Genomic DNA, 22,631 nt, shown 5'->3' with positions numbered 1-22,631 from the left:
CACAGGTGAAAACTGCATAGATGGGAGTGCACAGCATGAGATGAGGAAGACAACAATGGGATGGGGGAAGGAAACAGTTGAAAGGGAATCAAGGTTAGAAGGTGGCTGATAAACATTGGTTTAGCGTGTTCCCTTCAAATTCAAGCAGTTTCCTGCCCACAGATGCCTTTTCCTGCTATTCTTTCATTTACATAGTACTTAGTGAAAAACTATCAAATCTCAGGTACTGTTCTAGACATGAGGTGTGGTGAAGATGAGAATGAGGTGGGGGAAGATATAGCGAATTCAGGCGAGGGCCGTGTGAGCTATTTTTAAATACATGGTCAGGGAAAAGTTTTCTAGGGTAGGCAACAACTGCATACCAACCTTGAGGAAGGCTTACTCGCAGTCAGTGCACTACAGGGGATCAGCCAGAACTGAGATCATCAGTTCAAACGGTTCTAATCCTAGTCATTTAGCACTGGCCACACGTATCCAACCTCCTCAGATGACACAGCCTTGGCCACACGTATCCACCTCCTCAGATGTCATAGCCTTGGTAGGCAACACCACTTTTACCATTCTGTACTCCCAACATTTAGTATGGAGCTTATATTCAATTTATAAGCTAGAAAAATCTTATGTATTACAAAATACATAAAATCTTATGTATTACAAAATAATACGAAATAATGCAAAATATGTAAAATTTGTTCTCCAGATAAACTCAAGAGCTTTAAATTGTAGGATAAACAGCCTATATCATAGCATGTTGCACTTTGGGTCAAGTGCAATAAACTAAAGAGCTTAAGATGAAATTCCTATAGCACAAACAAGTAAGTTCCCACATCTTTAAGATTCTTGATGATTCTGAGAACCTTCAACTGAGTCAGCTACCAAAATAAATGGTGGTGATCGTTTAGAACTTTAGCACATTCCCCAAACTTACATTAATGACATTTAAATGCACACTTGACAGTATTCTATCTTTCTTCAATTTTTTTCCCTATCAATATTACAGAGTACCTAATACTATAGTTTTTCACAACTATTTTAAAAAATTTTACAATTACTCAGAGTTAAAACTGAACATATAGAACAAGGTAATACCTACCAGCTTAGGAAAAGTCAAAATCAAATGAATTACAGATGAAGATGCTTTCTAATAATTCAGATATAAAAGGTAGCTCACCTACTAAGAATGGTTGTATTGTAGACATACTGTCCCCAACTCAGACAATAGTGCCCACCGATTTTTTTTTTTTGAACAGTTCATAGAAAACACTTTGGGCATGAGCAAAGAGTCACTAGGACAAGCTATCGACAACTTATCTGTGGCAGGGAAGTTAGTTTACCAAATAATTAACAATTGTGATGGTGTCAACTGCATGAACCTTGAAAAACCTTCAAGAAAAAAACTAGCTCACTGAAAACAGGGAAGAGTTTCAACTATGTATTTTTAATCATGTATAAATGGTTCCAAGTATTAAATAATGTTGAAAAGACAAACGGTCTAGTTTAAAGTGAATATTTCTGATTTTGAGCCAGGTGCTAACTGAAGCCAAGGAAATTTTCTTGATTCTGTCTTCTGTTTCCTGCCTTCACAGTTCCTAAATCCCTAAACCAAGTCGTCCAGTAACTGAGTCCCAGCAGTCTGAGTATTCAAGTTTAACCAGCATTTACTTTGTGTACAGCTGCTGGGAAAATTTACTTTGTGTACAGCTGCTGGGAAAGTGACAACTTCTCAGGAAATCTCTTCTCACTCAGCATCTCAAAACTGAGTACTGACTATACCACTTCTTTACCTACAGCAAATGAAACCATTTCACTTCTACAAAGGAGTGGCGAGGTTTCAAAGAAATATCTGAGAACATCTGCAGAAGACAACTGGGACAATGATAGGAAGAAAAGACACGCCAATTCCATTTAAGTGATGAAGTTATTTTCCTTTACTTTATCCAAACATTTCACATTCATGAAGTCATTACTTCAACCATAAGCTTATAGGACATTTTAAAATATTACAATATTTTCAAGAAAGCAGACAAAAGATTACTGATAAAAATACAAATATTGTACTGTTTCCCGTGTCGTCTGGTACAAACAGCAGGTTAGTTCTGTGGTCCTGAGGCTCCTCATTCATCACTGAAGTTATTTGTAAGTTCCTAACGGGCAGTATGTTTACCCGAATGTCCCATTGTCATAACTTTAGACCCTCAACATTTTTCTTCAAGTTGAGCAATTCCTTTTCCTGCCTACTTTTCTCCAGCTTGAAGGCTAACTTGTTAGCTTTCTTCTCCATCCTTCGTTCCTATACAACAACAAATGTTTTTGTTACTTAAGTCATCCAACTGATGCAGATTAGTTATACAAAAGACCCATATATAATCTCACAGTGGAGGAAACTGTTACCTTGCGCTCTTCTTTGATAGCTTGCTTTCTTGCCTTTTTATCTTCTTTGCTTTCATTTTTCAAACGTGGTTGGGTTGACACCTTAGGCAGATCACTGTCATTAATCATCTGCATCCGCTCAACCTGTTTCGCGGTGAGTCCTTTCTTGGGTAATACATTGAGAGGTATTCCTGTTTTAGAAGATAATCGAATTTGTTTAGGCTAAAAGAAAAAATGACACAAGGGTTACTTTCGATTCCTAATAAAAAAAAAAAAGAAAACGCTCAGTAACAAACACTGCTATTGCTTTTCTTAATGGCATTGCAAACCACACCATGGCCAGGGGCCCATGAGAAAATAGCACATATGCTCTATCTCTAATTTTTGTGTCCCAAGGACTTACCTTTGGTTGGTATTTGATAAGTTGTGGATGATTATATAAATTTGAGTAGGTACCTAAAAAATAAAGTTTAAGTATCTCTAAGTACGCAGTCATTTTAACAAACAGATTATTCAGCTCCTATTACTTTTCTAACCCTGCCGTTTTCACAGTTCCAAGTTACACTAGAGTCTCTCTTACAAGGTTTTAAAATTATTTATGACTCGGTAATCGGAGCATTATTTTTCCCCCATGTGATTTCCACAAATTTATTTTCCAAATAGAGGAAATACTCAAATACACTATCATCCTTTTGGGGGTTGGGAGGGGAGGAGGGGGGAGGGAATTGGGGGTAGGGGGGCTCCCAAATAGTGCTCAGGGGCCCAGGGGCAACTCCCGGTGACACTCAGCCATCTGGGTTGGATGGTTGAACACTGCAATAGGGCAGTGATAATGGGGCTAGGTGATGCTGGGCACTGGATTTGAGCACTGTGCATACAAGCCACGTGCCCATGAGTCCTATCTACCCCGGGGCCCTATAATCAGAATTTTAATGGGAAAACAGACACCAAGATACTCACTACAGATGGATTCACAGTCCCACTTCTCTTTGGCTTCTTCAAGAACCACAGTAACAGTCTCTTCCTCAGACCCATCAAGTTCATTCATTGGCAGCTCCTGATCCTCAAAGGGTTCAAGAGTATTTAATTTTACGCAACTTGTGGTTGAATTTTCACAAAGGAAGATAGGGGGGGGAGAGAAAAACCACCCATTATTATATTGTCAAAATCACAGCATTTTTAAAATACCTACTTATGAATCTCATCGGTCATTTCTTAAAAAAAAAAACAAAAAAAAACCCACAAGCTCTACCCAGCTTTGCCTTTCTATCCAGTGTTGGGCATACAGTCAGCTGACAGGAAAGCACTGTGTCTCTGCAAAGTTAGAATACTTTAAACAAGATGACAGCTTTCCTAAAACATGGACTTAAAAAAAAAAGTCTCAAAGGGCTTTGCCTAGCTCTTCAAAGTATTCAAAATATTCACTGCATATACACAGTCCCTGTCCTGCTGCAGGGTCTGCACAAGCTCCTCATCAAGGAACCAGAGGGTTTTGAGCCTCTGTAAATACTCTGTTGCAGTCCCTCCTCCCAAAGAACAACCTTCATGGAGAAGCTGATTCCTGAACAGTCAGCTGGTCAGTTACATCTGGCTAGAGAGAAGGGAATTCCCATCTTTCAATAAGTCATGCATACCTTCTCCTAAGGAATACCTGACCCTTCAGAAAGATGAAGCGTGATTATTTCTGACTATACTTAGAAGTCAGAATAATTGCCAAAGAGGCTAAAAGCACTAGCTGACTTTCCAAGTGGACTATGACCTCACACTGCACAATTCCACTAATCTCTCAGGCCATAAGTTAAAGCCATAGAAAAAAGGACTGTCAGGAGGTTTTTACCTACTGTCCCTTAGCTTCAGAACTCACCACCAAGATCTAAGCCAAGGGCTGCGGGAAAAGTGCAATCATAATACTAATACTGGCTTGGCAATCTTCTAGATTCAGCTACACAACCATACAACTTAACTGAGAATGAGAAAAGGGCCATGAAAAAGGAAGTCACCATACTTCTCTGCCTTCTCTTTATAGTAGTCATTCAAAACTTCCTCTAAGCGATTGCTGTCTACTTGAATGGAACCTTCTAATTCAGCGTTGTCCAGCGCTCCAATTTCATCATCATCATATTGCTCATAAAACTTAAGATAGAAGTGACATGAGAAATGAATGCATTTCATTAAAATTCTGGCATCTGAGTGGCATTTTAAATATTATTTCTCCACAACACCTAATTACTGAGATCACATCTAGCATTAAAATATTAGCAGGGATTTAACACAACAGTATGTTAGGAAGACAGCCTACCCAGCACCTTAAATCTTACATTTAGATTAAAAATAGGCTAGCATTTAATATGAAAACAAAAGGATGGTATTCTTTTCAGCCCAGAGAATAAAATGTTAAGCAGAAATCTTCACTTTGGTAAAATGTGGTTGTTGGTCATGTGGGGGAAAGATGATGCGGGCCAAATATAGACTAGAGACTGAACGCAATGGCCACTCAACACCTTTATTGCAAACCACAACACCTAACCAGAGAGAGAGAACAAAAGGGAATTCCCTGCCATAGTGGCAGGGTGGGGTGGGGGGAGACGGGACTGGGAAGGGGGGGTGGAATGTTGGGTTTACTGGTGGTGGAGAATGGGCACTGGTGAAGGGATGGGTTATCAAACTTTGTAAGGGAGAAACATGAGCACAAAAATGTATAAATCTGTAACTGTACCCTCACGTTGACTCACTAATTAAAAATAAACTATTAATTAAAAAAATAAATAAATAAATAAATAAATACATACATACAAGCCTACATACCTAAAAGAAGGAAAGTGCCTGCCATAGAGGTAGGCTGCAGGAAGGGGGGCGGGAGGGAAACCAGGGATGTTGGTGGTGGGAAATGTACACCGATGAAGGGACAGGGGATGAAATATTGTATGACTGAAACTCAATCATGAACAACTTCTTTGTAACTGTGTATCTCATGGTAACTCAAATTTTTTTTTAAAAAAAATCTGTTTTTCTTCTTTCCTTGTCTTTCTTTAGCACAATCTGAGTGCCTGTCAAATAAATGTAGGATTCAAAGAGTAAAAAAAAAAAAAAAAAAAAAAAAAAAAGAAATCTTCACTTTGGAAATTTTATAGATAATTTCAACATCACAGATTACGCAAGCTAAAAGTATCATGTAACTATAAACAGGCTGTCAATGTACAGATTCTGTTCTTATTTAGCTGTATCACTCAAATACTATCAGCACTGGCTTGGAGAAAGGGGTGATGTAACTTAAGTGACATCATCTGCAGTAACGGTTTACCTTTATCTTAAAGAGGGAAACTTGTACTTAGTAAATATGCAGCAAAATTAGGACACTTGTCTTAGTTTCAACTGAACTACGAAGGCACATATGCCTCCATTTGTCAGCAGTTCAAACTCCTGCCATATGCTATATGCCACTTCTGGTCTTGGGATATGAGTGAGAAAAACACACACACAAAACCAGAATTCCAGAAAGGAGTGGAACTTTGGTTATAATTCCGCCAATGCTAATCCTGGCGACTGTGCTCAGATAAATTCAGAACCAAAATGTTACAATTCTGAAATGAAAGTCAGGTCTGATCAGCCATCTTCCGATCCAGTGTTTCCAAAAAAGACAGGTAGGGTGATGTTAGTCTGTCTTAATGAAAACGATATAGGTTGTTTCTAACCCCTAGCAGTTTTGCTTTCTGGTTCGAAGTTCATATAAGATTAGAAATTAACATTTAAAAGGCCCTTGACTGGGACTTTTACCTTCTCAAATCTCTCATCGTGCAGAGTCAACTGTTCATTTCTCCTCATGACTGAGGATGTTAGAGAATACTCAGTGAAGCGACTTTTTGTTTCCTCTTCCCAGAAAAAGTGCTTTTCTTGATCCCCAAGAGGTGTTCCAGGGGCAGACATGTCCTCATCTGATAACGGGCCTGCGGAGTCATCATCCTCATCGCCGCTACTTCCCTCCTCATCATCCACATCTTCCCACTCATTGCTATCCTCAGCTTCCCTAAAGCCAGAGTCAAGGAACTGTCAAAACAACTCGAAAAGCAACAGAACCAAATGACTTTACACAAGTAAAATTTGAGGGCACTTCAGGGAGGATTCTTGTTTAGGCAGAACAGCTGCTCGGATGGGCGCATCTGTGATGGGTGGAAAAGTAATGAACTAGCAGTTGGGAAACTTGGACTTTAGCCCCATCTGCTGATGGCTCGGACGGACCTCAAGGTCCACATTTTCTGCTTCAACGGACGCAGAGGTCCCCCGCTAAACGCTCAGGAAGTTCTCGTCCTACTCTAACATTCCACGGTGTCCACTCGACTGAAGAAGGGAACAGTCAGGCCATGCCTGCTTTCAAACAAACCACACATACCGTAGGTCCATTCCTTCTGCCTCATCTGTTGGCTTATTGGCTTGAAGAATAAAATCATCTTCAAGCAGATTCTCTGGATTATCAAAATCAAAATCATCATCGAGAGCTGCAACAATGTCAGGATCAAAATCCAGTCGAGGGCCTGGGAAGCAAACAAAAATTGAGCAGTAATTCCCAAGGAAACACTGTTTCTTCATGTAACTAACATAACCGGAGTTTCTATTATATGCCATTCTACCAATGTATTGAGACTAAAGGAATCCTTATAAGTGAAAAGGCCAGCCTTGTGTGAAAAAGATAATTTCGTAACAACAAATAAATACCTCTCCCTTTGATAATCACTGGTAAAAATCCACTCTCACAGATCTATAATTACTATGTGTATCTAGCAAAACTGAAAGCCTTCACCTTCAGAAAGAAAGTGGGTTTAAATTCATCTGTCAGCAGTAAGTCTCACCAGTTAGAGTGAACTCAAATTCAGTCTTTGTTCCTGTTAGGTTTTTTTGTTGTTGTTTTAGTTCTTGAGCCACACCCGGAGGTACTCAGGGCTTCCTTCTGGTTCTGAGCTGGGGGAACACTTTAGGCAGGGCTTTGGGGACCATACAAAGTTGCCAGGGTTCGAACCCCGGGGTCTGCCACATACAGGGCAAGGGCCCAACCCACTCTACTATCTTTCCAGCCTGTAAACTATTTAAGAATAGGGCATTTTAATAAATCCTACTCTATTTCTTCAGTTTTGGCCATTGACATAAAAATACAGATTCTATTCAGCAGGTCTGACTTTAGGGGAGAGACTCTCCAAACAATAATAGTGAGTTTTGTTGAAATATTGTATGCAATCAAAGTGAAAGTAAAGTGAAATTTATTAGTTACACAGGCGGGGGGGGGGCTTAGGATGGGGGGGCTAGGGGCGTGGGGGGGCTTGGGTGTGAGGGGGCGGGGTGGAGCTATACTGGGATTCTTGGTGGTGGAATATGAGCACTGGTGAAGGGATGGGTATTCGAGCATTGTATAACTGAGATTTAAACCTGAAAACTTTGTAACTTTCCACAATAAAAAATTAAAAAAAAAAATAAAAGAAGGAAAAAAAAATACAGATTCTAGGACCAGAATGACAGCAGTGGGTAGAGCGCTGACCATGCACACAGCCGGCCCAGGTTTGATTCCCGGCATCAATTATGATTTCCCAAGCACCGCCAGGAATGATCCCTGAGTGCAGACCCAGGAATAAGTCCTGAGTACCGCCGGGTGTGGCCCAAAAATAAAATACAGAGCCCAGGAAAGAAGGTTCCAGTTCAAACTTGTAAACTGACATTACTATAACACTCTCACCTGAATGGCAACTGCTTAGTCTTTACCCGTTTTGGATCAATTCTTACATTCTGTTCCAGAAACAGTAAAATGTGGGCACTTTCCCATATGCTCTTACTTTGTTTTCTTTGTCTGAAATGCCCACTCCTCTCAGTCAGCTCTCTTTAATCTACCTGTCTAACACATCTAAAATTATCAACCCCGAAGTCATCTCCTAGGCTGGAGATGGTGCCTTCTACAACTCCCCAAGGATGGCTTCAGGGCCTACCAGTATTATTCCTTTGTACTTTTACCATAATTTCTCATTGCTTACTTTTGGAAATCGATGGAAATTTCCTTGGAAGTTATGGATTGCCTTGTTCTGTACTATCCAGTCCATCATTTTCTAAGAGGCTAGATGAAGTTTTCCAACTCCAACTAGATACACAAAGAACTGCTCTCTTTTCCCCTCCTAATACTAAACATTTTGATGCAACTAAGAGAAAAGAATCTCTTCCGAATGCTCTCAATTGTTTCAATCTCAAATTTCGAACTGTTTCTAATCTCAGCTGTTTCAATCCCTTACTACCAATTCCTCATTGCTGTGTTTCTTTTCGTGAAACAGCTCTATTGACCGAAAAACTTAAAACACACCTGAAATAGGAGCAGCTTTATTTAATAATCCGACATCTTCCTCAAAGTCTGATGCAAACACCGATGAAGGCAACTTAATTCCAGTGCTCTTGAAAAAGAAATGACCAGAGGATTAGGTTTACATTAGAAATATTCTGTATTACTATACTGAGTTGAAAAGCCTCCCCTCTCCCTCCCAACTCATGCTCTCCCAGAAATCCAGCATGAGACTATTCAGAAGGAAGCTCCTTGCAGATGTAGTCAGTCCAGATGAGGTTATACTGGACCCTGGACCGCGGGCTTTAATCCAAACACGGGGGTGTCCTTCTACGAAGTTCATGGGAAGAGACAGAGACACACGGGAGAACACCTGCAAGGATGGGAGCTTGAAGCAACGCAACAACAAGCCAAGAACACCAAGAACTGCTGGCAACCACCAGGAGCTAGGAAACAGGCCTGGAACACATCTCCCCCCAGAGCCCCTGAGAAGCAACTAAGTCAGCCAAGCCTGATTTCAAAATTATGGCCTGCAGACCTGTGAGAGAATAATTTTCTGTTGTTTTAAGCCACCCCGTAGGAAAGTGTAGGGATTTGTTACAGCAGTCCTGGGAAACGAAGACAACTACATTTCACATTCTCTCACTTGTGTTCTAGTGACATATTTTAAAGATACATGTATTCCTGTCATCTTAAACTCAGCTTCCCTTTAGTATTTCCTAAGGCTTTCTCCAGCATTTTATTCCCTTAAATCCTCATGAGGTAGCAGCATATTTTAGTGAAACACGTGAAAAGGGGTTAAATGGCATGCCTGCTTGAAACTGGTTGAGTAGGGTTCTCGAAATCACATATGCTAACTCCACTTTCAATTTTCAAAACAAATTTAATCTTTTCCTTCTCAAAGCAGTGATAATATTCCAATCTTAAATAACAGCACAGCTCAGTTATGCTCTGAACTGGCTGTCTTAAGTCCTAGGGCGGCCATAAATCATGACTGTATCCTTAGATGCCTTTAAACTCTCGTATACAGTGATTTCAAAACACCAATCTTTTGGATACCCTCTTACTCATGTTCAACCAGGACTGATTACTGCAACTATTGCTTAAACCTAATCCAATATTCCTAGCCCTGTCAGATAAGACACCTTTTAATATTTCAGTAATCCCGAGTAATATTTTACAGTGACTTCCTAAACTTTTGATTTTGCACTCCTTTCGATGCTCTGTAAAACCAAGGTCTATTCCATATCACCAAACGTCTTACAATAACAAAAAAAATATAACCTCTGTGCAAATTAAATCCAACTCCTTATGTCATACAATAATTGAAAGTAACTGATAGAGCACACTTGGATCAAACACAGTAATAATACGTTGCTTCTAACTGGAATGTTCCTTATTATCTCTTCAAAAGAGCCCACCCTATGAATTGGCCTTGTTCTTAACAACTAAGAAGCTCCTTCCACCTTTATTGGCATTCATTTTCTGACTGGTTCTTATGCTGTCATTTCCTCTTCTCATCAGATGATGTGAGGGTCCCTAGCTCATGTGACATGTCTCCACGACCTCACCACACACCTAGTCCTCAACTCCAGTGCAGCCACCAGGAGAGGCTGTACGTATCCGTACGCTCAGAGGGCAGGTGTGAAGGCTGCACATAGTGGCGTAACCAGAGTGAGCTGTCAACTGCTTCCAAGTACATTTCACTGGTGTGAACAGAGGCCGGATTCTGAATGGGCAAAGACTTATTTACTACAAAGATTTATTACTACAAAGTCCTTTTTTGGGGCAGGTGGGGATTGGGAAAGTGTCTCCCCACCAAGGGCAGCTCAGGAGGCCACAAGGGATATGCCTACAGCACCAACTGCGCAGGGGAGCTCAATGCTCACTCTCACAAGGCAGGACTACTGAGGCACGGCACTGCTCCATGGCCCCAAGGGGCCACTCAAAAAGCTATCATGCGGTGATGGGGATGAAACAGGTTTGTGCACATGTGCTCAAGACCACTGAGATCCTTTATAAAACCAGCTTGAGCCTGCCGGGAGTGATCCCTGAGCATAGAGCCAGGAGTAAGTCCTGAGCACAGCTGGGTGGGCCAAAAACCAAAATCAAAACCAAAACCAGGGAAGCAAACAAACAAACAAAAGACCCATTACAAATAAACCGTCAAAAACTAGCTCCAGTAATATATAAATCACATAATATACAATTCACTCATGTAAAGTGTTCAATTTATTATTCTAGATAATACAATCATTTTCATTGTAAAATGTTTATTAGATTTTTTCTTCTTCAAAAAGCTGTTCTGATGTTATTTTTAGAATCTGAAGCTAAAAATAAAAGGGAAGGGGGGCTGGAGCAATAGCACAGCGGGTAGGGTGTTTGCCTTGCACGCAGCCAACTTGGGTTCGATTCCCAGCATCCCATATGGTCCCCTGAGCACTGCCAGGGGGTAATCCCTGAGTGCAGAGCCAGGAGTAACCCCTGTGCATCGCCGGGTGTGACCTCCCCCCAAAAATAAAAAAAATAAATAAAAGGGAAGGACTGAACTGTGTTAAGTGAATGTACCTTTGGAAATAATCTTCTAGTCTACAGAGAAATCATACACACAATTAGAATTTAAAGTGATATTTTTAAAGGGTGTGATTTTTATTTGTAATGCAGAATGAGACTATTCAGGAGGAACAGTCTCAATAATCACTCAATGGAGTGATTATGTAATCCCTCCAAACTAGTTTGCCCTGCTCCATTTTCAAGGATGGCACCTCTTTTCTGTGTGTGAAAATCAGGGCTGTTCTGTCAGATACCATTGGATTTGTCCTTTCAGCCTTGCCGAAGGGAACTCAGTTTACCTTAAAGCAATGTCCTTTCTGTATGGACACAGGAAGACAGTTAATATTATGATTTGTAACTTGGGAGTTGATTGACTTCAATAATATTTACTCCTGGGCATCTGCTTTCTTGACTCAGCTGCTCTTAGTTCCTAGCACCCAAAAGTAGGGTCCCGACAAGGAACGGAACAGACCCAGGGCAAACTGTGAGCTACCCTGGCATTGAAATGGGCCAGGTCAAAGCGCCACAATACTCAACTATAAGTTGAGAGCATGGTCATAGACAAATACTGTCATGATCCAAAAGTAACGATGAGACTAGGACCCTGCTGGGGTAAGGAAGACTAACCTGGCCTGAGGACTGTGGTCTGGAATATATAGTAAATGTTCTCAGGAAGAATCAAACTTTAAGTCTGATATATCTCTTACTGTGCTCAAACACAATGACATTGCTAGAAATACTAGAAGTAGATCTACTATAACTACTAAAGTGGATTACTTGCTGAGGAAAGAAGAAAGTGATCCCTGGATGAGATCCCGCCCTTATGCAGATCTCCTAGTAATCTGGAGTAATCTCCTTAGATGAGATTTTGTTAATCTCCTGGAGGAGTGGTCTTACCCTCTTTGTTGATTTGTTAATGTTCAACCCAGCTTTGTGTCACCACCCTATGTGATTGCTATATAAACTAAGATTGTAAGAGAAGTAGATGGAGAAGACACAGAAGCAGAGCACTGAGTGAAAAAGAATCAGGGAGTCATCGGAGAGCCAGAAGCAGGGGAAAGAAAGAGCACAAAGTGAGTCAAAACTAAGAGTCAAAGTCAGAAGTGAGAGCGGGTCAGAGTTAGAAGTAAGGGTCAGAGTCGGAAGTTAAGAGTCAGAGTCAGGACCACTGCCGAGATGTGACCCCGGGGGCCGCACGCGTGTGCGGCTCCTCCGCAGCTGCACCCGCGTGAATCCAGACCCAGCTGAACCAACTACAACATGGACTGCTCCTAGCAGACTGTTTTCTGCCAGAGAACTAAGCCCGCCCGGGAGGGGAAAGGTATTTCTCTCTCTCGCCTGTCCCTTCCCGGGGATGAAGGGCGTGGGGACCGCCATATTATGACGACCACAGATGGGGTTTACAAGCTTGCAATGATCGAATATCCGGAAGAAATCTCCCTGGACTTAGTTGTTAAAGTGCAGAAATACAAAACTCATTTCTCTTCACAACAGGTCTGACTCTAGTGGGGTGCTCCTAATAATAATGGTGAGGTTTGTGTTGAAATATTGAATGTAACCAAAGTAAATAGAAAGTAAAGTGAAATTTATCAGTTACAAGGCGGAGGGGTGCGGGGGTGGGGGGGATGGGAGGTGTACTGTGTTTTTTTTTTTTTTTGGTCTTCGGTGGTGGGATATGGACACTGGTGAAGGGATGGTTTTCTCAGCATTGTATGACTAAGACTTAAGCCTGAAAGCATTGTAATTTTCCACATGGTGATTCAATAAAATAAAATTAAAAAACAAAAAAAGAAAAGAGTCAGAGTCAGAAGTGAGAGCGAGAAGAGCTTGAGAGAGAGAAGCAGAAGGGCTCTGGAGAGAGAGATCGGGAGAGACCAGAGGAGAGTGGACAGAGAGGAGACTACAGAGACAGAGTCAGAGACAGAGAGACAGACAGAAGAGAGCACAGCGGCACACACAGATGCAGAGCACAAAGGAGGAGCCTGATCGGGTCCATACACAGCAGCTCGAGAGCACCAAACACAAGCGGCTTGAGAAAGCAGAGAGAGAGTGCTGCCCCGAGCCCGCCAACACACATCACATCAACCCCTTCCATGTGCGCGCATCTGTATTTTTTACACTGTTCAAATATTATGAATTTCTGTACTGCTTACTTTCCTTTGGGAAGCTTTTCCAATATTTTTGGTCCACTCGATTCCGGTGGTTCCTTACAAATTACTTTATAAGTCTACATGGCACACGGTCTCAATCATATTTTTGCATTCCACAACAGAAAAACAAAAGCATGTTTGTTTTTAAATACAATTCATCTCTATAAACATCATAAAGTTCTCAGAATGAATTAAAAGCTAACTGTGATTGAAGCTAAAGGTATCTTCAAAGATGACAGGCCACTGGCCAAGCAAGTGGAAACAGAGATAAACAAATGAGACTATCTTAAACTAAGAAGCTTCTGCACCTCTAAAGAAACAGTGACCAGAATACAAAGACAATCTACTGAATGGGAAAGGATATTCACCCAATACCCATCGGATAAGGGGTTGATATCAAGGATTTACAAGGCACTGGTTGAACTCCACAAGAAGAAAATATCCAACCCCATCAGAAAATGGGGCAATGAAATGAATAGAAACTTTCTCAAGGAAGAAATCTAAATGGTTGCTAATGCTTCCTTTTCAGCAGGTCTGACTTTAGGGGAGAGACTCTCCAAACAATAACAGTGAGTTTTGTTGAAATATTGAATGCAATCAAAGTGAAAGTAAAGTGAAATTTATTAGTTACACAGGCGGGGGGGGGGGCCCCGCTAAGGGCGTGGGGGGTTAGGGGTGTGGGGGTGCGGGGTGGAGCTATACTGGGATTCTTGGTGGTGGAATATGTGCACTGGTGAAGGGATGGGTATTCGAGCATTGTATAACTGAGATTTAAACCTGAAAACTTTGTAACTTTCCACATGGTGACTCAATAAAAAAATTAAAATAAAATAAAAATAAATAAATAAAATAATGAAAAAAAAGAATATTTAACAACAATATTTGTTCTTCACAACTAAGCACAAGAATTGTCTGCTCAATCAACGTTTATTTGAAAAGATTGTTTCTTAAATAAATGCTTATTTGCAAAAAATAAAAAATAAAAGCTTAAAAAAATTTTAATGGTTAAAAGACATATGAAAAAATACTCCTCATCACTAATCATCAGGGAGATGCAGATCAAAACAATAATGAGATACCATCTCACACCACAGAGACTGGCCCACATCCAAAAGAACAAAAGCAACCGGTGTTGGCTCGGATGTGGGGAGAAAGGGACTCTACTTCACTGCTGGTGGGAATGCTGACTGGTTCAGCCCTTTTGGGAAACAACATGGTAGCTTCTCAAAATTAGAAATTGAGCTCCCATTCGACCCAGCAATACCACTTCTGGGAATATACCCCAGGGATGCAAAAAAGCATAGTGGAAATGACATTTGCACTCGTATGTTCATCGAAGCACTGTTTACAATAGCCAGAATCTGGAAAACACCTGAGTACCCGAGAACAGATGACTGGTTAAAGAAACTTCGGTACATCTACACAATGGAATACTATGCAGCTGTCAGAAAAGATGAAGTCATGAAATTTGCACAAGTGAATCAACATGGTGAGTATCATGCTAAGTGAAATTAAGCATGAAAGTTTGTAAGTCTGTAACTACACCTCACGGTGATTCATTAAAAAATAAAAATTTAAAAAAATTTTTTTAAAAACAGCTGATTATGTACTGTATAATACAATTCAATCAGAACAATGTGTGTGATTCAATAAATATATACATACACATATATAAATAACTGGGGAAAAAAAGAAGAATGTGGGACTTTAGGGGGCTGAAGAGATAGGATAGTGAGTATAGTGATCAGGAGCTTGCCTTGCATGTGACCAACCTGGGTTCAATCCCCAGTACCCCATGGTACCCCAATCCAGCCAGGAATGATCTCTGAGAGAGAAGGAGTAATGCCTGAACACTACTGGGGTAGCCCCCAAACAAATGAAGATGGTGAGACCTTATCATGACAAAGATTCGGTAGTACGTGATGCTACTGAACCTTCTGAGTCTCCTTAACCGTAAGCACGGACTGCAGGAGCTGTGAGCACATCGTCCCCAAGGGAAAGAAGCCTAGGCCACGACTAGGAAAATCAGAAGCAGGAAAAACTGACACTTTTTCACACATACACACACAAGCACGAGCACATGCAAAATTCACAGGGAAATCAACTCTATACTGACACTGATTAACAAAGGCAAGCAAATAAACATCCTTTACAAAAATGGGGATGTGTAAATTTCAATTAGCAGCATGATTTTTCATGTAAGTATGTGCTCTTGTTTGTACTTAAAGATACTACATTTATGTTGAGAAGAGCAATGACCTTTACTCAAATCTAGGCTTCTTTACTATTTTATAATTGGTCTGCTTTGACGAGTCTTAAAGATCTGAATATTCCTCAAAAAAATGACTTGTCTTAAGATAGTTTATGACACTGAAGCAATTAATATACAGAACTTCAGTTGCTTTTCTTCTATTGAAAAATGCTAACATGATCATATGTATCTATTAAAAATTTCTCTTTCAAAGGCTGTTTTTTTGACACCTGCCACCACAGGATAGGATGTGTAGTCCATCTGAGTGGTAAATCTGTGAATGTGAACAATTTTAAGTGAGAACATGTCCTACCTTTTTTGCTTTTCACAATGTACAGAATTCTTGCCCAATTATCTAGTTTCTAAAAAGTAGTCGTTTATCCTTCACAGACGACTTACTACCTATCCACCTTAAATTCTTCCTCAGTTTTGAAAAGGCAATTCTAATCACTTCTAATTAATTAGGGAGGGGAGAAGTGTTAACAAATGCAAATTGGAAAAAAAGTAAAACTATTACTATTTGCAGGTAAAGATAATACACTTGAAACCCTAAAGACCCAATTCAAAAGGGAGTCAAAAGATCTTACTGCAGGTAAAACGCTTGCCTTGTATATTCCCAACACAGAATGGATCTGTGGAAACCATTATGACTCCTCCTGCCACCTTCTTCCAACCCTGCGCACAGCCAGGAGTGATTCCTGAGTGCAGAGCCAGGAGGAAGCACTGAGCACTCCTGGTGTAGTTCAAAAATAAACTGCAACAAAATCACCCACCACTAGAAACACAGAAAAGTGACAGGCTATTGAATCAATACACAAAAATCTGCTTCATTCCTATAATGCAAGCAACTAGAAATCAATAATACAAGCTGGTGTGTAACCTCATCTCTGTACACCAAAAGTCATAAATATTAACACAACAGAAATCATGTTACCCAGCATTTTAAGGAAAAAAAAATAAGGGGTCGGGGAGATAGCACAAGACCCCCGGGTTCCTGTTTTGTATGCAAACAAGCTGGACCAATGCCCAGCACTGCATGGGCCCCAGAACAACACTGGGCATAGCTCTGGTGGTCCCCAACACCTTCACAGGTGGCACTGGTATTGCAAGTCCAAAGGAGCTCTGCCTACTCTGATGCTAGCACTGAGTCGTACTCCAGGTGAGCTGTGGGCCCTTCCTGGCTCCTGAACACACAGTATCAAGGAAGCAACTTAAAAGAGGTGAAAGACTTGTACATTAAAGCTCTAAATTGTTAAAAGAAATTGAAGACAATGCTCATGGAGAGAGTACCACTGCTATAATGATCACACTGCAAAGTACTACACAGGCTGACACAGGCACCTGGTTAATTTCTATTAACAGTCCTCAAGGAACGAAAGAAACATTGCTGAACTTTTTATGGAACCACGAATGACCCCAAATAGCCCCAAATAACCAAAGAAATCACCCAAGAAAGAAACAACAAGAACAGAGAAATCATGCTCCCTTATTTTAAACTCTACCAAGTGAGGTCAGAAAGGCAGTTCAACAGACTGAGCACATGGAGAAGTCCCAGGTACAGTCTCGGCACCACGATTCCCTCGCAATGCCGGGAACAAATTCCAAAGACAGCCAGATGTAAGGCACGAGCACCACCGAAAATAGGTAAGTAAACTACACAAAGCTACAGTAATGAATATGGTACGGTACTGAAATAAAAGCAGGCACACAGAGCAATGAAAAAAATTAGAGCTCAGAGATAAATCCTCAAGTATGTGGACAGCCCAAAGGCAAAAAATGAAGAAGGGATAATCTCCAACAAAAGGTGCTAGGGAGACTGGGTATCCATATGAAAAAACATGAAACTTTACAGTATGCATAAAAATTACTCCTTATATTAAACGCCAAACCACAAAATACATTAAACTAGTCAAAATATCCCATGACACAGTGGTGTTTAATTTTGGTCTTTGGTGAGGATTTTACTCCATTGACAATGGAATCATGAGAAAAAATAAATGGGATTGTATCATACTAAAAAGCTTCTGCACAGCAGAAGAAACTCAGTAAAAAAAAAAAAAAAAAAGAGAAAAAAGGCATCCTTTTAAAGGAGAAAATATCCAACTATACATTTGTCAAAAGGGCTAAATAAGAAGATAAAGAAATCCCAAAACTCATCAGAAGACCCCAACTCATCAAAAAATAGGAAGACATACGAAGGAATACATACAGGTAACCTACAGTTATACAAAACATGTTCATCATCATTATCAGGGAAATGCAAACCAAAAGGAAAATGAGGTAACACCAGTCACCTCAAAGAAAGGACTGCACCAAGGCTGGTGGAGGGGAGAAAAAAAAGGAACTCTGACACTACGCAGTAGGAATGGAAACTGGTCCAATTTCTATGGAAAAAAATATCTTTATTTTCTTTTTTAGCAAAACAGTATTCTTAAAATACTTTTAATGCTTTTAATCACTGTCACTGTCATCCCGTTGCTCATCGATTTGCTCGAGTGGGCACCAGTAACGTCTCCATTGTGAGGCTTGTTGTTACTGTTTGTGGTATATCGAATACGCCACGGGTAGCTTGCCAGGCTCTGCCATGCAGACGAGATACTCTTGGTAGCTTGCTGGGCTCTCCGAACAGGGCGGAGGAATTGAACCCAGATCAGCTGTGTGCAAGGCAAATGCCCTACCCGCTGTGCTATCGCTCCAGCCCATGCTTTTAATAAATACTTTTAATTTATTAAAAATAAAAGCTCAAGCTCAGGGCTGGAGCGATAGCACAGCGGGTAGGGCGCTTGCCTTGCACGCGGCCAACCTGGGTTCGAATCCCAGCATCCCATATGGTCCCCTGAGCACCGCCAGGAGTAATTCCTGAGTGTAGAACCAGAAGTAACCCCTGTGCATCGCCGGGTGTGACCCAAAAAGCAAAAAATAAATAAATAAATAAATAAAGGCTCTTAATACTTCCAGTAAAAGTATTAACAGTAAAAACAGAGCCACCCTATGATCCAGCAATTCTGTCCCCTTAAGCAAGTCTGTTTGCCAAACAGAACAAGAGGTTATCTATTATGCCAGAAGAGAGGGACAGATTCAGATAATCTCTCTCATATGTGGGCTCAGAAGAAACAGGAACATGTCCAGAGGCAACAGACCCTGAGAGCTGGCCTATAAGACTGGATTTACTAAGGACCAGAAAAAGGCAGACGAACCTGGAGCCCTGGGATAATGGCGGCGGGGAGTAGGCACTCTGGTGGAGAGAGTGGTGCTGCAATCTTGTGTGCATGAAACTCTATCATTAACGGTTATTGCAAAGCATGGCACCGCAACAAAATTTTAAAAGATGCACGCCCACCTATGTTCACTGCCACTTACAAGTACTAAGATTTGGAAAATTCAGATGTGACCAGCAACAAATGAGTGGACAGAGAAGACACAATGTATCTGCATGAGGGAATACTACTCAGTTACTGAAAGAGATAGAACTTTCCCATTGTTGATGTTTTTGGTTTTGGGGGCTTACTCCTGTCTCTGCACTCATGGATCACTCCTGGCGGGGTTCGGGGAACCCTAAGGAATTCCCAGGGTTGGCTCGCATGCAAGGCAAGCACCCTGCCTAGTGTACTGTCTCTTCAGCCTTGGGGAAGAAATTCAATCTTTTGCTACAATATAGATGAAACTGAAGGAGCTCATGCTAAAGAAAGAATGAAAAAGGCAACTACTGGATGATTCATATATGACATATTGAAAAACAAAGCAAGGGAACAAACAACATTCAACAAAAGCATATCCTCAGCTCCTGACTACTGAACTGAGTACCAAGATGTGGGGGCAAAGGTGGAGTGAAGAGGGGAGGGGGTTTAATGGAGAGGAATATTGGCACTAAGGTGGGAGGCATGATATGGTAACACTTTACCCCTAAAACAGACACTGATACTCTTGTAAAACACTATCACCAGAGTTAAAAAAAAAAAAAAAGTGGCTCTTTACTCATCTCGGCACACTCTGACATTTAAATTGCTCAAGATTCTTACTGGAATGACTAAAGTTTCTTCTTTTTCATCTTTCCTGTGGGATGCACTCAGGATACTTGAAGGAATCAGTTCAGAAGGCCCAGACGGCTCCTTCAGGTGCTGCAGGTAGTCGTAGTCATCGTCAAAGAAGACTCCATACTTCCTCTGTTCCGCCCGCCGATCCTCATCATTTATCTAGGATATAGAACAAAACAGAATTAGCACCCTTTCCAAAGTAAGGAATAATGATGCCCCAAGGAGCAAAGCTCTCAAAATAAGACACAGTAAAACATGGATGCTTTGGCTGACAGAAACGAGAAAGCATTTTTTAAAACTCAGGAAACACAGAGTTTCTCAATTCAGTGCCACTGAAATTAAAACGGCATCAAGAGTTACCCCTTCCACTAGAGATTTCTGTGGAATAATTAAGGTCAAGGAATAAAAGTGTATGCACAAACACACACATTAATTTTTGGTTTGCTTGTTTGGGGGCCTCACCCTGTGGTGCTCAGGGCTAACTCTCGGTTCTGCAGAGCAGTAGTACGTGGGTGCCATGTACCAAACCCAGGTTAGCTATGTGCAAGGCAAGTCCCCTGCTCATTATACCATCTTTCTAGCCCTATATAGTTTTATCATTTATTTAAAATGTTTAGAGGGGACATGCTTGGACATAAGTACACTTTCTTGTACTTACAGGCAAACAAACTCAACAAACAACACAAACTGACTTTTACTAAAATTCTAAGTTGTGGCCAATGTTCCTCAAACCTCCCTTTCACATTATCCGCGTTGAGCAGGTATGCCCTAACTATCAAGTTCCTTGGCATAACTCATGAATTCTAATATTCTATATTTCAGAAGGTAAGTGACCAGGAAGCAAAATGCAGCTTGTGATTATGAAATGGCAGAATCTTGGGGAACAGAGACCAAGCATACGGCTGTACTCTTACATGGGCTACATGCCCCAATAACACATGTAAGCATTGCAGCTGGTCGTCTAGTAACTATTTACTATCAGTCTACAAAAATTGTTCATTTAAATGTATCAAAGATGTTTTATCAACTAGATCAGAATTAATATACCTAATGTAAAAATCAACACACTAACAAAACTAACCAGATTTGTCTTCCAGAAGATCAGTTGTCTAAGAATAGGGCATGGTCAACAAAATTGACTGAAAAACTACCATCAGTCCACTTACAAATGTCCCGGACCTACTTTCTGTGCGGGTAACAGAACCCGCTGAGGTGCAGTTTCATCTGCTGCTAAAGGATCTCGCTGGCTCCGGTGGACCAGGTGAAAAGAGACAGCTTTCTTCTTCTCTATAAAGGGTTTTTTCTTCCTGTGAGGCTTCAAAGGAGAATCAGAATAAGCCATTAAAAAAAAAAAATTAAAGGAGGGCATAATAAATCAGTTACATAAAGAATCAATGGATTTCTTAAAAGCAAACATTTGTAGAAGGTTACCATCAACTATATCCGATAAGATACATACTTACCTTCCTCCAACAAACATTTCTTGGCACTTATTCTTAGAACTTGTTATGTGTGTTGGGGATACAGCAATGGGAAAAGTCAGAGAAAGTCCCCACTCTCGGCCACCAAATCATCAAGAAAAGAAGCTCCGATCAAAACCAAAACAAAATACAATGATATGCTAAAGAATTGAAGACGTTCACACTTTAAACCAAGAGTCCGGAGAAGGTCCCGACAGGTTGAACGCAAAATGACAAAAAGAATCCCTCCCAAGAAAATCTAGGGGAGACCAGGGAAACACCTTGTATGAACTACAAAACGGGGGGGGGGGGGAGCAACTGAACCAGGTGCATCACCCCTGTCGAAATTCTGAGCCTGCTACTCAATTTCCACGTTCTAAATGTTCTGAATCGTAATCAATGCTCTTCATTGGCTCATCACCCCACTGGAACACGCCCCCTTGCTGTGGACCCCACCTTTTAGGCTCGTCCTTGCAGGATGAAGCTCCCTGTCGCCAGAGGCAACAGGTGGATGACCAACTGTCACAAACGGACGGAAGGAAGGGTAACCCCCACCTCCCCTTGCACTCCCAGTGCATGGGGGATGCACAGGCGTCTCGCGTCCCAGGGCCACTCCGGGCCAGCCGGGTCTCAGGGGCCCAGCACCACCGGAGCGGCGTGGCCGGAGGAGACCCGCCGCCACCGGACGAGCCGAGCCCCGGAGGTGAGGGTCCGCCTCCCGCCGGCACCGTGCCCCCCCAGCTCCGATCTCCCACCGGCAGGCCGCGGTTGCTACGGGCCAGACTGGCCCCACGCGCGAGGCGCACTCACCATGCTGCGGCCGCGCGGCGCTCACCGCGCAGCACAGGGCGGCCACCGCGCTCCGCCGGACCCGCCGCGTCCCGGGGGAACCAGACCCGCTTCGCTCCCGGGCGAGCCCCCTGCCCAAGTCGCGTCCTTCCGCCACACCGCACGTGCAAGCCGGCAAGCTCACACGGACTTCCGGTTCCGGAAAGAAACCAATCGGCGCAGTCGCACAGGGTCGAGGCCGGAAGTGACGCATAGGACACGCCGCCGCAACGATCGCGAGAAGTCCGCTTGGAGGAGCCGCTGTTTCCTCCTCTCCCCCGCCCCTCTCCGTCCCGCGTGTGGGCGGGGCTTATCACCTGGGAGATTTGTTGGCGAGGGATGAGGAAGCTTGGGCGTGTGGGGGAGGCACCCAAGGCGGGGACCTCTGAGGGGTGGGGGAGAGCTTGTCTTTTATCACGTGCCCTGTGTCGAGGGTCAGACATGATCATTCTAGGTCTATTGTTGTCATACCAACCCTGATCCCTACATAGAAATAGAAAAAGACCCATAGGTCCTTACTGGGAAATCTAAAAATGCTGTGTTGTTTTTTGGGGTTATTTAAAAAAATCTTTTAATCACCCTGAGATACAAAGCTTTCATTGATTTTCAGTCATACAATGATTGAACACCCATTTCCTCACCAATATGCATTTTGCACCACTGACATCCCCAGTATCT

General features: G+C 41.9%; 1 protein-coding gene across 2 annotated transcripts; it reads right to left on the bottom strand.

The window, feature by feature from the left end:
- Positions 1-1,904: 1,904 nt before the first annotated feature.
- Positions 1,905-22,104, bottom strand: LTV1 (LTV1 ribosome biogenesis factor). 2 transcript variants are annotated; one of them, XM_004608993.2, is made up of 11 exons: positions 21,936-22,104; positions 20,849-20,980; positions 19,651-19,824; positions 8,702-8,789; positions 6,758-6,899; positions 6,145-6,394; positions 4,376-4,503; positions 3,331-3,467; positions 2,774-2,826; positions 2,392-2,592; positions 1,905-2,290 (listed from the first exon to the last, which is right to left on the bottom strand). In XM_004608993.2, the coding sequence occupies exons 1-11, from the start codon at positions 21,936-21,938 to the stop codon at positions 2,180-2,182; spliced, it is 1,419 nt and encodes a 472-aa protein (XP_004609050.2). In that variant the 5' UTR covers positions 21,939-22,104; the 3' UTR covers positions 1,905-2,179. The 2 variants fall into 2 exon arrangements, 1 of the variants encoding a protein (XP_004609050.2); XR_008629792.1 differs by having other exon boundaries at positions 2,152-2,290; positions 2,392-2,561.
- Between the last annotated feature and the right edge of the window lie 527 nt (positions 22,105-22,631).

This window comes from Sorex araneus, chromosome 4, assembly GCF_027595985.1.
Source record: "Sorex araneus isolate mSorAra2 chromosome 4, mSorAra2.pri, whole genome shotgun sequence".
Taxonomy (NCBI): Eukaryota; Metazoa; Chordata; class Mammalia; order Eulipotyphla; family Soricidae; genus Sorex; species Sorex araneus.
This window is presented reverse-complemented; position numbering and strand designations above follow the sequence as displayed.